We start from the raw sequence: 16,667 nt of genomic DNA, 5'->3' as shown, positions 1-16,667 counted from the left end.
TGTAAACCAATTTGATATGCTTGCATGAAGTCTATATATAAAAATTATTAAATTAAAAAAATATATATATATCAACTGGAACACTCTTGAAATTTCCTGTTAGGGACCCAATTGTCATCAAGGGTGTCTATCCCCTCAGAATTACCACTGTTGACCGCTCTGGTGGCCATCCCAGCAGCACAAGGACTTCCTCGGGCTTATGCAGCCTTCATTCATGCCTTCAGAAAGTAGTAAGCTGAAACACTATCAGCTCATAGGTCATATGTCTGCACCATCGACCTCCTTTCGGGCAAGACTCCCCTAGAGGTCACATCTATCCCCCTTTTCATTCTGGAGACACAAGTCATGTCTAGTTATATAAAAAAAGAACTCTGAGCATGGCTTCATCAGACAGTCTTCATCAGCCGGGGCTGTATTCTTCTTTGTGGGGGAAAAAAAAAAAAAAGAACTGTAGTCTTATAGCCATCACTCAGAGGAACTGCTACCCATTGCCCCTAATATCGGAATTATTCCATAGACGCCAAAATCTTCACTAAGCTAGACCTCAAGGGCACCTATAACCTCATTCCGATAAGTGAGAAGGATGAATTGAAGATGACATTCAATACATGAGACGAGCACTCGAGGACTGGAGTTCGTCTAGATTCACATAAAGGGTTTGTTTCTTTCCCAGACAGGTGATGCCCAGGCTATAGTAGGTTCATTTAGCAGGGATGGGATGAAAGTTTGTCCAGTCTGATGAGAAGCTTGCTGCTTCAAGCTAAGTGCATCATGCATGGATAATGAAGCCTCAGCAGGTATTGGGATCTCCATCGTATCTAGGTGGTGGAGCCAGGTGTGGCATAGACGTAGCTGTATGGAATCAGAGGTGCGGGTGCATCACCTTGGGATGCATCATATCCATATGCAATGCCAGACCTTGCAGTTCCCTGCAGATATAAGGGAAAAAGCAAAGGACTGCTTCTGTGGCCAAGTCCTAAAGGAAACAAAGAAAGCATGCATGAGAGTAACTTACTGGTGGTGTCTCAGTGGTCTTCAGCATCTAGAAATCTTCTGGGACCTCTTACAGTAATGTGTACTTGTCTATCTGGATGATATCCTTATTTTCTCTTGCTTGCTACCCTATGTGGTAAATTTCAGGATTTCCAGCTTGAAATCCTTGTTAGGTTATGTTAACTGCCATCATAAGGACTAAGACTCCACTTTTAGGCCTAGCTAGAAACAGCTAAAGGCAGAGGTACTGAAAATGACGTAGGTATAGCATTCTAGGATTATATATTTTTATAATCTTTAGTAATCAAGCTTAACCCTATATGGAGATATTTAGAGATGTTTACTCCAAAAAGCTAACTGTAATTTTGTAGGAAAAACTTAGGCTTATGGATTGGTATTAATTACACAAATTAGGTATAAGTTCTTGCAATTCAATGAATATTGAGATAATGTCAAATATTAATGTAGAATATGATATACTGACCATTGATTTGTCCAGTACTTGTTATCACTGTCTTAAGATCATTTATAAGGTGTGAATTGTTGCTGCACCACTCAGAGCTCTCATATTTTGGGTTACAGCTTGTACCCTGTTTTATCTGGGTACACATGATCAGATAATAAAATAAGGAAGTAAGCTGACTGCATTATGTTTCTCTAGTGATTACACATTTTTCTTTAAAGCTTATAAAATTGTATAGACAGAAGTGTACAAAGCAATGCCAAGGGGCTTCCTAGGTAAGTCACACTTACAGGATTATTCACAGCAGCCAGTACTGAAATACGTGAAAACAGTATTGCAACGGCTCAGAGAGAATCATTTATATGCCAAGTTCAAGAAGTGCTCATTTGAACAATCGGAGCCAAATTTCTCATACATTATCTCTCACCGGGGACTGCAGATTGACCCAGACAAATTGAGCTCTAACCAAGATTGGCCTAGACCAGTGATGGCGAACTCCAGTCCTTTAGTCCCATAAACAAGCCAGGTTTTCAGGATATCCACAATGAATATGCATGAGAAAGATCTGCATGCATTGCCTCCAATGTATGTAAATTTATCTCATGCATATTCATTGTGGATATCCTGAAAACCTGGCCTGTTTGTGGCACTGGAGGACTGGAGTTCGCCATCACTGGCCTAGACCTTTAGGCCTCAAAGCCCTCCAGAGATTAAGATTCACCAATTATCAGCAGTTTATACATACATTAACTACTCTTCCATAGTTGCACCTCTTACTTCCCTCAAAAAAAAAAAAAAAAGAGTTCTGATACAAAGAACTGGCTGGAAAGCACAGTTAGAGCCTCTGACCAACTTAAGGCGGCATGCTCAATGCTTCCTGGTTACACCATCCAGATCCCCTGTAATATTTTGTTGTAGAAGTAGATGCCTCATCTACAGGGTTAGGGGCTGTTCAGTCTCAATACAGCGTTAACAGGTTACTCATCTCTCCCTGCTTCTTCTACTCCAAAATATTCACGCCTCCAGAGAGGAATTACACCATTGGTGATCGAGAGTTGCAAGTCAGCTAGTTCTGTTTTCCAATCTGCACTGCCCAATAGGAGGTATACTGGTATTCTAGGATGCATGTTATATTTACACTGTCACCTTTTGTAGGTTGGATTGTACCGGTTTGTGCTCTGGGTGTTAGTGCTAGTCTGGTACTATAGGTTTGCTATGTAGATGCTGAGTGTAGCTTTTTTTTTTTTTTGCCAGAGAGTTTTGTGTTACTTCACAGAGTGCCAGGTAGTGGAGAGTTTTTGTGTTGCTGTTATTGAGATGACATTAAAATTTGAATATTCTTTTTTGTATGGTGAGCAGTAAGCAGTTAGCGTCCTCATTCTGCTCTGTATCCATTAGTAGGGGAAGAGGAGGAAGTCACTTAGAACACCAGTCAGGTAAGAATGATTTTGGAGAGGAAAAGGGGTGAATGCACAAATGGAGTGAGGGAAGAAGTGGCAGAACACTTTAGAAGGGTGGGATGCAACATGAAGGTGGTGAATGGCGGGAGAAGTGAGGAGGGGTGTGAATGCTTAGGTGAGGGGGACAGGATGCTGACAGTGTTATGTTGTTGCCAACTTGGAGGGGAGAAGATCAGGATGACAAGCTGGGTCATTGTTCTGGTGAGGGGGGAAGGAGCGAGGAAGGTGTGATAGATTACATGAGACAGAACATACTAGAGATCATGGAGAGTGGGGCTTATGTGAGAAGAGAAGAACAAAACCTACTATGGGGTCAGGGGAAGAGAAAAAGAAAGAATACAGAATGGGATACACAGGACTTGGGATTGAGGGAGAGATGACTTATAATGGGGGAGGGAGAGAAAGAAGGGAGACAGGACCCTGGATAAGGGGCAGGGTGATGGGGAAGGAAAGAAGACCCAGGATGGAGAGGTGCCCAGGTACTGCGATGAAGGAGATGAAGAAATGACTCAGGAAGGGGGGGGGAATGGGAGAAATCTGAGGATGGGGAGATAAGATGAAGAAAAGCAAGGGAGGACCAGGATAGAGGGAGAGAGAACACTAGAGAGGGGAGAGGGAAAGTGGACAGAGTGAGAAAGACTTGTAATAGGGTGGGGGAAAGAATTGAAAAGGAAGGCGGCTGGGGATGGGGCAGGGCCTTTATAGGGTACCCTTCATAACATTTTCAAGCACAGCGATCCAAATTCAATTCATTTTCTGTGCAGTGGGGGAAAAGGGAAGCAGTATGCATGAGGGCATGTCAATCCAGATAATGAAATCTGAATTTCCAAAGATGTATTATTATAAAATGATTGTTAAGTCAGATGTTAGGCAAAAGAAAAATAGTATGCATCATGCATTTTTTCTCCTGGTTTTTATTTTATTCTTTGATAAAAAAAAAAATAAGAATGAAGCTTCAGAAAGCCTCCCTACTATGCAGCCATTCCCACATTTACCCACATAATAAACTGTTGGTTTTGTATTTCTTTGTGTTAATAAACAGGTTCAACATAAAAAACTCACTACTTAGAACACTAATTACAGTAACATGTAAATCAGTCTAAACACAAGGCATTTCATCTTTGGGTCAAAAACTAGGTAACTGATAAATTGATATTTCTAAAAAGAAGAAAGTTATTTTTAAAGAGAGAATTTTGAATAAACATTGACAAAGACTGCTACCTTATCTAGGGTTGAAAGTTCCTTATGTTTTTTCATTACAAACTTGATAATGTCACAAACAAGTTGTATCTTCCTTTCTGCAAATCCAAACTGGAGAAATTGCTGCTTTGTTAAAATTGGTTTGTATTGAAATTGATCTCGAAGAACCTGTAAAACCAGATTAAACATGACAATTTTTTAAAACACCAGAACCTGAGATTAGACAGTGTGACTGTTACTAATTTCTAGACTCATTTTTGAAACAAAATCAAATTCATTTTTGTGAAAACTTAGATTCAAGTTCACACATTAAGAGAAATCATGAACTTTTATTTTAAATTATTTAATATTTTAATTTTATATGTATGCATTTAACAAAATTTGACATTTAAAAAGCAGTCTCCTTTATATATTTTGCTTTAATACAACCAATAAGTGAACCCAAAATCCACTGGTATGAATTTTATATATTATTTCACAAACACATCTTTTTTTTTTGATTATTTTTTTTTTAATTAAGATTAAAACATTTCCACAACCCAACAGGGATTTTTTGAAAACTTTTATGAAGCCAAACATCCTTATTGTCTCTTATGTGGTAAATGTTTCTTAAAAAATTATGGAGAAAGATGAAGTAAATTATAAGGTTTCTGATACAAATTTAAAAAAAGATATCAAAAAATGGGGGGAAACCCTCAGACAGCACTAGAGAGTCATAGAATTCTCAGAGACTTCTCAAAATTACTCAGCATGGAGCTGCCATCACAGGAAAAAAAAAACCTCATACAAATGTTATTTCATTAACAGTAGTAAACCCCTTATAGGGGTTTACTCAGAGATTTGGGGGCCATCTGTCCAACTTTTTCTGATCTCAAAATTGACAAAACTCCATATGTTAAATCCACATAGTCATGTTTCACATGAAATGCTGGTTCACGGCAAAAGGTCTTTATTCTCTCATGCTTTCTTTGCATCTACAATAGTTATCACTATAGAAGGAATGAGAGAGTATTTCAGGTGAAACATAGCCATGTCAGCAATACCTTTGAAGATAAGTACCTCTTTAAGAAACTGCTTTTGCATATTGTGGATTTAACATTTGGAGTTTTGTGGCCTGAGGTCATTTCCAATGTTGGGTTGGAAGAGGCGGTAGGTGGAACTGCTGAAAAATACCTGGGATTGACTCCTATGACAGCATGACCGTTGGTAAGCATAGAAGGTGATTGGGGACCCATGATAAGGTTGGATCGCTACATTGCGTTCCTTAATTTATCAGAGTGACCAGGTACATCCAGTTGCTTCTTGTTGAAATTAAATTGGATGCTATTTGCCCTGAGTCACATCAATTTGCTGAGCTCCAGTAAAACTGATGAGTGGAAAAGAGTGATAGAACTGAGGTGACAAATGCAGCCTTCCGACCTCAAAAGTGGCTGTGGGTAATAAAAACCCATCTCCCACAGACTATAGGAAAAAACCCTCTGATGTTGAATACAATTGCTAGGATATTGAACTACATGGAACCCGTGCACAGAGGTGTGGGTAAGAGATATGGAGCCTCAGAAGAACTCGCCAACAACATCTAGCAGCCTTTTTCAGGGCAGAAGACTGTGAACCCCAGGGACCTGGAATTCTGCAACAGAGATTCAGCTTAGTAGCTGTAGGAATGTCAGATACAGGTGTTTCCACTTTGTTATCCACGAACAGTTAAGAATGATGTAGACTGGGAAAGCTACTGGATCTGACAGGGCATCCAATATTTGGAGGGATCCAAAGAGTTCCATGGAAGAGACTTTGATGGTAACAAGTGAAAGTTAAAAGGAGTTACATATGTAAAGCATATATACAGTATATACAGGTAGAGTCCAGATCTAAATATGTAGATACTTTTGAAAATCAGGCCTTAAGCCTTGTTCTCACCTGTTCCACAAACCTTGATTATGACAGGGGTTCCGCTGTGAAGTCAAACATATCTGGAAATGGTCAGAACATATATCCTTAGAAAAACTTTACCTTCATGACAATATCCTAACTCAGAATTTCAAGGACGATAAAGGTGAACTGAGAGATATGCCTTAAGTCTTAGAGAGGTAAAAAAAAATCCCAGTCAATCACCTCTAAACAGTTTTTCACTCAACGCACAATAAAGCTCTGGAATTTGTTGCCAGAGGATGTGGTTAGTGCAGTTAGTGTAGCCTGGTTCAAAAAAGGTTTGGATAGGTTCTTGGAGGAGAAGTCCATTAATGGCTATTAATCAATTTTACTTAGGGAAAAGCCACTGCTATTAATTGCATCAGTAGCATGGGATCTTCTTATTGTTTGGGTAATTGCCAGGTTCTTGTGGCCTGGTCTTGGCCTCTGTTGGAAAAAGGATCATGGGCTTGATGGACCCTTGGTCTGACCCAGCATGGCAATTTCTTATGTTCTTATGTGATTGTGTGAGAAGATCTAGAACTCCGTATTAAGGGTTCAGAGAAAGTGTTAACCATAATAGATGACATTGGGAGACCGGTCTAAGGAATAACTGCAGCAATGCTGAAAAGAATTGGATTATTCCTTCTGTCTACTTGAATAACAAGGCAGCAAATAATTGTGGACTCTACCTGTGTTAAGTGGCTCCTTAAGTACTGCCACAAAATGTGCTTTGAATCTACGATAGCATGTTACATTTATCTGCAGACTGCTCCACTGACTGATGTACACTCTGACCCAATGCAGGGTTTCTCTTGTTTTATTTCTTTTTTTTTCTGAAGTGAGGGAGCTGGAATGCTAATTAGGAGCTCTCAGCTATCAGCTTAGAAGGACTGAGGGCTGAGGTAATTGAAGAGTGTAGATAAGATAAGCCCATCAAGCAGGGCTTGCCTACAACATCTCCCCCTCCATGCCTGGTCTGCTTCGAGAGCATTTCCTTTGATTGCCTCCATGCTCTGTTTGCTTTGAGCGCCTCAATGTTTCTGCAATTCTAATGTTCTAATGTGTTGAGTGCCTTGAGGCATTGAAAGCCTCAATGCGACGAGTGAGTGCTGCATGCATCAGTGCATGGTGCTTTGAGCACGTCCCTCGATGTGCTGTGCGTTGAGTGCGTCCTTCACGCGATTCTTGATGAGCTATGCATTGAACGCGTTCCTTGAGCATCCAGTGGTATACTGTGCATCAAGCACAATCACTGTCGCATTGTGATGCTGACTTAAATTTCCTCGACCTAAGTTTCAGCAACTATAATCCTTGACCCCGTGGCTCTGATTTAGGCCTATGTGGGAGGGAATGAGGAACTCCTGCTCAATCCATTTCCCGATGAGGCAGAAGACGCTGCACTGCGGGAGGAAGGATTCACTGCCGCCTCCAAGAGACTTTTGCAGTGTTTCTATGCGTGATGAGAATGTGGATAGATCCACCAACATCTCCAGAGCAATCAGGAATTTAATACTGTGAGGCACATAATCTCATCCTGGACATAGGTCTTTGCCATTTCGAAGAGGCACAATTTTTTTTATGTAGCACCAAAAAGTGCTGTAATGTCTGCTGCAGGGCAGCAAAGCGAAAACAATGAGGAAAACTGAAGAAAAAGAAACACATTTTAAGATTCTGGAAGAAATATCTGGAGAGACTGAGTACATGTCCGGGCTGTGCTCAGAAAGAAAACAAACAGAGAAAGCACTCAAGGCGATTGCTTTGAGGGAGTTTCTGCACATGCTCAATAGAGCTCAAAGCTTTACTAGCTTGGAGAGACAAATCCGTTCAGTACTGCCAGATGACATCATCCACAGATCATGTCTAATTCAGCCCTGCTTATCAACGGAAAATAGTACATGCGTAGATTGCATTTGCAAATCTATATAGATACTGAGTCAGGAAATTTCTGCCCACACAATTTCTCCATCCCCATCTCCTTCCAACAAATGTACCAGCCTCAAACATCCCACTAAAAAAGTAGAAACCCATCTCACTCCTCATTCAAACTGCTCCAGCCCCTTACCTAGCAGCTGCAGCAACACTAGTCAATTACATTCCTGGAAACAACCAAGTTTTCACCTTCTTCTGAAGCAGTGTAATTTAGTGTCACTGTACTATCTGAGGGAAGACAATTTTATAGTGCTGTGCAGCTACTGAGAACTCTCAGCTCTCAATTGCACGTCTGTCTGAGTCAGAGAATAGTTGATACCTAACAGCACAGCTCCAAAAATTGTTCGTACTCTGTAAATGTGTCATCTTTTATTAATTCAAGTATCTTTCCAAAGAAAATGAAAATTAGAAATTACTACTAATTTCAATAATGCTACAATGCTATAGAATTTTACGTAAATTCAGAGAGAACACACTTAAATATTAAAAATCTCACTTTCCTATATATAAATAAAAAGTATTTTAATTTCAACAAAAGCTTTATGATTGAGATAACACAGGCACAATTTTTTAAGGCAAGGTAATAGAACTGTGGTTTTCCTCTATAAGTTACCAACTTACCTATCAGTAGATTTTTAAAAATGCCTTAAAAGAAAGTTGAACCTCTGAGAACCACTCAGCATTTCAACAGTGCAAATAAGTCATAATATTCTTCCTCTATTAGTTACACATTTTACTGATCATTTTTCCCTTTTCAAAATGCTTAAAGAGCCTAGGTCTGAAACACTGTTAAACTTAACTCATGTTCTTCCCATTTTGGATCTGTAAGACAAACGTTTAGTGCATCTGGCCCATGGAATGGGATCCTACTGGCTCAAGAACAGTATAGTAATATTTGTGACATCATTGCCAATCAGACCAAGGGAGTGTGAAATAATCTATGCATCCTGTTAAAAATGGAAGGGTGGCAGGGACAGAGTTCTTGGCCACACGATATAACGTGGGGGCCAGGCTCAGTCTCGAGCAGCCACAGAGGGATGGTTGGGCGGGGGGAGATCCATCGGGAGCTATGGTTAAGCAGTAGGGATTTGAACTGGACCAGCTTGGCATGTAATTGGCTGAAGGGGCTAGTGATGCGAAGAAAAGGGGAGAAGTTTGGGGATTAGTTAAGTAGGTGAAGCGATAGTGCTCACTTGCCGTTTTGTCCCTGCTGTGAGTAGCTACCCTCCCCCCATCCTTATTTCTTTGCAATTGTTATTGGTGGTTGTTGGCTTTTGGTTGTCACAACAGCAGGTTGCCCGAACCGGGCTTACGCTTCAGCCAGATGCTGAAGGGTTGCTGACTGGTGGATACTGTCAGCCCTGGGATTTGGCTGCTTCTTGTTGGGATGTGGCGGAGTCTGAGTCCTCAGGTGCTGCCTATGACCTGCAGATCAGCTGGCCTGGGGGTGTGGCGGATGAACACCGGGGTCTGTTTATTGTCTTCTTACTGGCTTGGGCAGTTTGTTGGTTTAATAAAGCTGCGGCCTATTTGATTCCAATAATTTGTCTATGTATTTATTTTTTTGGGTTGCTATTGTAAACGGGCGGAGGCAGAGAGAGGCTGAAGTACTGGTTACCCATGTTATGCTTCCCTCAGACAAACTGCAAGGAAGGAGTCAAAGAATTTCAGTAGTAATGACAACTATAAAATGTATAAATGGTTGCCGCTTATTATGAGTCCTTTTGAAACAGGGCAATGTACATTTAACAAAAAATTTAAAAATGGCTCTCTTATTACACCATTCAATCTCAACATTTTTCCTGGTTTGGTTTACCTTGTGCATGCCATGCTTTTTATGCTTTGAAAATTCCTGGTTTACCTTCAGACTTTGCAATACTGGTATTTCAACTAGTACAACTTTGGAAAAGTAAAGAGAGGGGCCCAGATAATGAACCCATAGGAGAGGCAACCTTTCAGTATATTTTAAAAAACCCAAATATTCTAAAATGAAATCAAAGTTTAGTAAGAGAAATTGTGCTTTTCTAATACAGAAATCAAAATAAAAACACCAAAGAAAAATAAGCAGCACATTATTATTATGATACAAAATAAGATTGGGGCACCCAAATTTGTCCCTAACCCTAAATTCTATCCTTCTAATCCTAGCAAATTGTGTATAAGTTTGGTCACCTGAGTTAACTCAATCTTGTTTTTAAATTTCATTATTAACATAGTAACATAGATGATAACAAATAAAAACCAATAAGTTCATAGAGTCTGCCCAGTTATTCCAGTTCATAGTGCTAACGACATTTCCAATCTGCCAGTCGTAAAAGCTTGGCTGCTTGAAGGATATCACTGCTTATCCAAGTCAGTTTTGTTGTCTTTCCTCACTGGTTCTCTACTAACTTACGTACAAAAGTGCACATATTTCCATACATAATAAAACATTCAGCTCCTCTCCCCCCATGTCTCACCATAGTTTTATAAAAATCTAAACAGCTCCAAAAATGCTGCCTACATTCTTATGAATTTGCTAGATGTTACCCAATCACCATCAACCTGCCAGCACTGACACAGTTGGCTTTCATTTCTTCAGAACAATAGGATCCAAAGCAGTTTAAGTTATAAAAATAATGTAATACATCCTTAAAAGATACATTACATAAAAGAAATACAAAAATAAATGTTCTCCAATACAGATATATTCCCTCCCCTTCTTACACTAGGGAGACAGGCCACATTGCATATCTAAAAAACACTTGTTCCAAGTCAATATAATAAATTCCACATCAAAAAAATGCAATCCCTTTCTCCTCACCCCACAAAAACAATTATTCTTAATAAAGACAATAAAATAATTAAAGAAATAGCCTTAATCTATACATTTTCTTCCATTACAAACAACCCAACCACATCTATACAAACACTCTGTTTCTGGGAAGTTGCAGCCTGTGGGGTTCAAACCTGATTGCCCTTTACCAGGTCATACTTCCTTTTTCTGCTACTTGTCAGTTCTCTCTTTATAACTGCTCTAGAGGAAATGAAAGTTGGAATGTTTGCAGACCTGTATCCTGTCAATCCTGTTCCTACTTTTGGCCTCTACATCTACTCCAAGCATGCTTGAATTTTGTCACAAAGCAAAGTTGCTTACCTGTAACAGGTGATCTCTGAAGACAGTAGGTTGCCAGTCCTCACACATGGGTGACATCATCAGATGGAGGCTAGCACAGAAATTTTTCTTGTAAGCTTCCAGAAGCTTTGAACACGCCCCACTCAGCTCAAAACACATCACCATGTTCTCCCAGTTTATACAAAGCTACAAGATTTGGAGAACTATCTCCAAGAAGAGGTAGGAGGGTTCTGTGAGAACTGACATCCTGCTGATCTCTGAGAACATCTGTTTCAGGTGAACAATTTTGAGGTCAATATTCAGCGCAACTTAGCAGGTTAAGTTCAGACTCTGCTGGTTAAGTGGCAGTTTCACTATTTGGTAAACAAAAAACAGAGAATTGTTATCAATAATTCTCTCTAATTTAAATGACAATATACACAATAAGAGAATCTTCTGTAGAATACAATGGTATCATGCAAAACATGATACCATATTATACTGAATTCTGATAACCTCCTCGAGTGAGTGAGTTTTGTGAAGGTTAGTAGATAATCTATGTCTTAAGGAGTTGAGGAATATATGGTTGGTAAGAGATTATGAAGTACGTTATGCTTTTTTGACAGAAAAAGAAAAAAAACGATATTTGTTACATCGATGAGTCCCTGATGAAGCCCCGGTTGGGTGAAACAAGGATCCTTTGTTGGACGTAGTGTGTGTTGAACAGTGCAGATGAATTCAGTCCCTGTGAAGAAACAGGACGGATTCAACACATAGTGTGTTTTGAAAGTGACGATGGATTTAGTCCCTGTGAAGAAATGGGAGGGGCTTAACCCCATATAAATAAAAGATGAGATGGGTGGATTTATAAAGAATGTTTTCTGAAAAATTCATATAAAAGTTATTTGTGCACTCTGGGGTAATTTCATTGTGTATTGGAGGATAGTTGGGTAAGAACAAACACACTATGATATATTGGAACATGTATTGTATCACATTGTCTTCTGATGTTTGCTTTTTAATGGTGTGAATGGAGTGAGTGAATGGCAATTAGTTAGTTTTAACTTTGTCTAGTGAGAGTTATGTTTTTATATTAATAAAGATATGTTTTGCATGATACCATTGTATTCTACAGAAGATTCTCTTATTGTGTATATTGTAGTTTCAATATTTGGGCATGGAAAGCAGCTGCCTCTTAGTCGGCTATTTATCCAGCTAAGCGAGGGGCAGGACGGGTGCATACCGGGACGAAGATATTTATCTCCAGCTAAGTGCAGATATTCAGCCTTATCTGGCTTAGGCCTGGATTTATCAAAATGCACTAAATATTGCATGCAATAGGAAAAGGGGTGTGTTTTATGGTAATAGGCAGTTTATCGCAATTAGCACTAATACCTATGCGAAGTGCATTGCGATAACTTTTTCGCACTTTGCGATAAGTGCCAAATTTGTTGTATTTCCTACATACAACCTCTGTGGGGACCATGTTTAGTAGTTGTAATCTCCTAGAGAGCCAAGCTAGCTATCAGGGAGAGAGAGAGAGAGAAACTAGCCATAATGCCCTCATACTAGATAGGTATTTATATCTGTATGGGAGGCCCACTTAGTAACTCAAGGTGAGGTTTAGGTATTAGTGTAGGGGTTAGGAGCCACTTTGACAATCAAAGTGAGACGCACGAACAGAACAGTGCTCTCTTGTGAAGATTTGATGACCTTTGGAGTGAGGAAACTCACCCAAAGATGAGATTTGTGCAATGTTCTCTCAACCTACCTTGATGGACTCACTACCTGGGTAACGATATTTTGAAAATGACACAGGCTGCACGGACCTCATGTTTCCCAGCTTCTAGGCTTTATAATGTAGAGATTACTTACCTGATAATCTCGTTTCCCTTAGTGTATGCAGATGGACTCAAAACAAATGGGTATAGTGTGCTCATGCTAGCAGTTGGAGACGGATCTGATGTCAGCACGGGTACATATACCCCCACAGGAAGTGCCACAAATCAGTAATCTTCCTTGCAAAAGCTGTAGCTGACCGATCAATTAAATGAACAGGATTACCCTGACCGATTGATAGTAGCTGGAGACCGCCAGTGATCACAACCGGAAGGCGTCGACACCCGGCAGGGTGGATGGCCTATTATAAGAAAACATGGCTTACCGTGAGTCGGTGAATCCCCATGTATGCTGGCAGCCGGGCGGGATGCTGAGTCCATCTGCATACACTAAGGAAAACGAGATTATCAGGTAAGTAATCTCTACATTTCCTAGCGTGTAGCAGATGGACTCAAAACAAATGGGATGTACAAAAGCTACTCCCGGACTGGGCGGGAGGCTGCCCGAGGACCGTGTAGGATTGCTCTCGCAAATGCTGTGTCCTCCCTGGCCTGGACGTCCAGACGGTAGAATCTGGAGAAGGTATGGAGGGAGGACCACGTCGCCGCCTTACATATCTCTGCAGGCGACAGCAGCTTAGCTTCTGCCCAAGAGGCCGATTGTGCTCTGGTAGAATGAGCCTTGACCTGTAGAGGCGGTGGTTTTCCCGCCTCCACGTAGGCTGCCTTGATCACTTCTTTAATCCAGCGGGCGATGGTTGGCCGTGAGGCTGCTTCCCCTTGCTTCTTCCCGCTGTGCAGGACGAACAGGTGGTCCTTCTTTCGTACTGCTTCTTTCCATGCAAAAGCTGGGGACCCGTAGGTGTCGGTTGACTGACCTGAGGTCCAGGATGGGCCTGAAAGTGCCCTCCTTCTTGGGTACTATGAAATAAATGGAATAATGCCCAGAATTTACCTCTCCTGCAGGTACTGGGATTATGGCTTTTAGGGCCAGGAGCCTCTGTAAGGTCACTTCTAGTGCCGCTGCCTTGAGCGGTGAACAAGGAGATTCCACAAACTTGTTCGGCGGAAGCCGAAAGAAATCCAGGTAATATCCCTCTCGGATGATGGCGAGGACCCACTGGTCCGAAGTAATCTCGACCCACCTGCGGTAGAAGAGGGTTAGCCTGCCCCCTATGGCTGCTACCCCCGGATGGGTCGACTGATTGTCATTGTGGGTTGCGGCCGGGGCCGGAACCCGAGCCGGTTCTCTTTTTGTTATGCTTAGTCCGAAAGGACTGGTTCCTGGCCTGGAAATGAGGTGCTCGATAGCGAGTCCTGTAAGGGTTGAAGCGCTGCAAATTTCTACCTCTAGATGGTCTAGAAAAAGAACGCTGGCTCCTCCTCGCCCTGTCTTCTGGTAGACGGGGTAATGGAGAGGCACCCCATTTAGTAGCCCAGCTCTCGAGATCGCTGCCAAACAGTAAGGAACCCTTAAAGGGCATTCTTGTGAGTCGTGTCTTGGAGAACGAGTCGGCCGCCCAATGACATAGCCAAAGCTGCCTCCTGGCTGCCACTGAAGAGGAGACTCCCTTGGCTGCCGTACGAACGAGGTCGGAGGCTGCATCAGTGAGAAATGCGAGAGCTGATTCCATGTCTGCTCCCTGGGTGTTGTTTCTCGCCTGTGATAAACAGGAGCGCGTCACCACGGTGCAGCAGGTCGCGATTCGTAGGGACATGGCTGCTACCTCAAAGGCTTTTTTCAGAATGGTGTCCATGCGTCGGTCATGCGAATCCTTGAGGGCCACTCCCCCCTCAACCGGAATGGTGGTGTGCTTCACTATTGCATTAACTATGGCGTCTACCCTGGGGCACGCCAACAGCTCCTTGGATGCCGGATCCAGAGGGTACATGCCTGCCAAGGCCCGACCCCCTTTAAATGAGGCCTCCGGTGCCTTCCATTCCAGATCGATTAGCTGCTGTACTGCCTGTAGGAGGGGAAAATGGTGAGCCGGTTGGCGCAGGCCCTCTAACAGGGGATTCATTTTAGGGCCCCCTGGGGTATCCTGGCCCGGAATGGCCAGCTCCGATAGGCATTGCGAGACCAGGCCTGAAAGATCCTCTTTCTGAAAGAAGCGCCTCATGGTCCGATATGGCTCTATCTCTGAGGGAAGTTCACCCTCCTCGGGGGGCTCCTCACTGTCCTGGGAGCAATACGAATCCCCATAAGTGGGGCTGTCAGGTGGTGAGTGGCTGCGCCTAGGTCTCGAGGGTCCAGGGACCAGATCAACCAGGACGGAAAGACCCATTCGAGGAGCAGACTGCATCTGGACAAAGGCGTGAATCCCTTTGAATAATTCCACCCAGGAAAGCGAAGCCGGATCTGGCCGTAGGGGCACCAGGTCTCTCAGGTTCCCTGGTTGCTCGCCGCGGCCCGCTAAGTCCGGTGTGCTCCCTGAGGAACCGCTGGGCTGGGGCCGGTCCTTTCCTGGGACTCCCATGGCCTCCTCACATTGGGCACATAGTGAGTCTGCTTCCTCGCTCTGTGTGGCTCTGAGGTTGCATGCTGAGCAGAGGCTTAGAGCTTTCATGCCAGATTCTGGAGGTGCCGGCTCCGCGGCCGCATGGGCTCTCTTATGCTCCATTCGCCTGAAATTTGGTATCGCCCAATGATGTGTGCTTAACAAGTGTGCGTAACAGCATGCGCCTAGAACGGGCGTTTTATAGATGTGCGCCTATCCACGGGCGTCTTATAAATGTGCGCCTATCCACGGGCGTCTTATAAATGTGCGCCTATCCACGGGCGTCCTATCAATGTGCGCCTATCCATGGGCGTCCTATCAATGTGCGCCTATCCACGGGCGGCTTAGAAACGTGCGCCTATACACGGGCGGCTTAGAAACGTGCGCCTATACACGGGCGGCTTATAAATGTGCGCCTATACACGGGCGTCTTATAAATGTCTATACGCGGGCGGCGTACAATGTGCGAACTACGTGCGCCTATCGCGTGCGCTAACAACATGCGCCTATCGCGTGCACTAACAACCTGCGCCTATCGCGTGCGCCAACAACCTGCGCCTATCGCGTGCGCCAACAACATGCGCCTATCGCGTGCGCTAACAACATGCGCCTATCGCGGGCGCTAACAACATGCGCCTATCGCGGGCGCTAACAACATGCGCCTATCGCGGGCGCTTAGCTTAGCAACGTGCGCTCATCGGCTTGAAGATGAGTAGGCAGGCAAAAATGGCGACCTCCTTGGCGTGCTGCCTCATAGGCAGGCCCAGCGAATCCACACTTCCTCGGAGACCAAGTAAAGATATACGCCTTACCTTGTCTTCGGCGCTTCCCGGCTGCGACCCGGGCAGTCTCCGGCTGCGGGGGAGAGTACCTTCAACCGCCGCGCATAAGGAAGTGCGCCCGCTGCCTCTAGGCCGCTCCTGAACTCGTCTCGCTCGGGGGCCAAGCCGCGCGCCTATCCACGGGCGTCTTATAAATGTGCGCCTATCCACGGGCGTCTTATAAATGTGTGCCTATCCATGGGCGTCCTATCAATGTGCGCCTATCCACGGGCGGCTTATAAACGTGCGCCTATACACGGGCGGCTTATAAATGTGCGCCTATACACGGGCGGCTTATAAATGTCTATACGCGGGCGGCGTACAATGTGCGAACTACGTGCGCCTATCGCGTGCGCCAACAACATGCGCCTATCGCGTGCGCCAACAACATGCGCCTATCGCGGGCGCTTAGCTTAGCAACGTGCGCTCATCGGCTTGAAGATGAGTAGGCAGGCAA

The 16,667-nt window shown here is 43.3% G+C and overlaps 1 protein-coding gene across 8 annotated transcripts in view; it reads right to left on the bottom strand.

The window, feature by feature from the left end:
* Positions 1 to 16,667, bottom strand: part of CEP44 (centrosomal protein 44) — a 223,759-nt gene that overhangs the window by 103,205 nt on the left and 103,887 nt on the right. For all 8 annotated transcript variants that reach the window (XR_003852650.1, XM_029576497.1, XM_029576747.1 and 5 more), the window contains one exon: positions 4,138 to 4,284. Coding sequence is in view for 7 of the 8 variants with exons in the window: in XM_029576497.1 (XP_029432357.1) it covers positions 4,138 to 4,284 (147 nt within the window). In the remaining variant the exon portion in view is untranslated. The remainder of the gene's footprint in view (positions 1 to 4,137; positions 4,285 to 16,667) is intronic.

Source organism: Rhinatrema bivittatum, chromosome 1 (assembly GCF_901001135.1).
Source record: "Rhinatrema bivittatum chromosome 1, aRhiBiv1.1, whole genome shotgun sequence".
NCBI classification, from domain to species: Eukaryota; Metazoa; Chordata; class Amphibia; order Gymnophiona; family Rhinatrematidae; genus Rhinatrema; species Rhinatrema bivittatum.
Note: the sequence above shows the minus strand (reverse complement) of the source record. Positions and strands in the feature narration are given on the sequence as shown.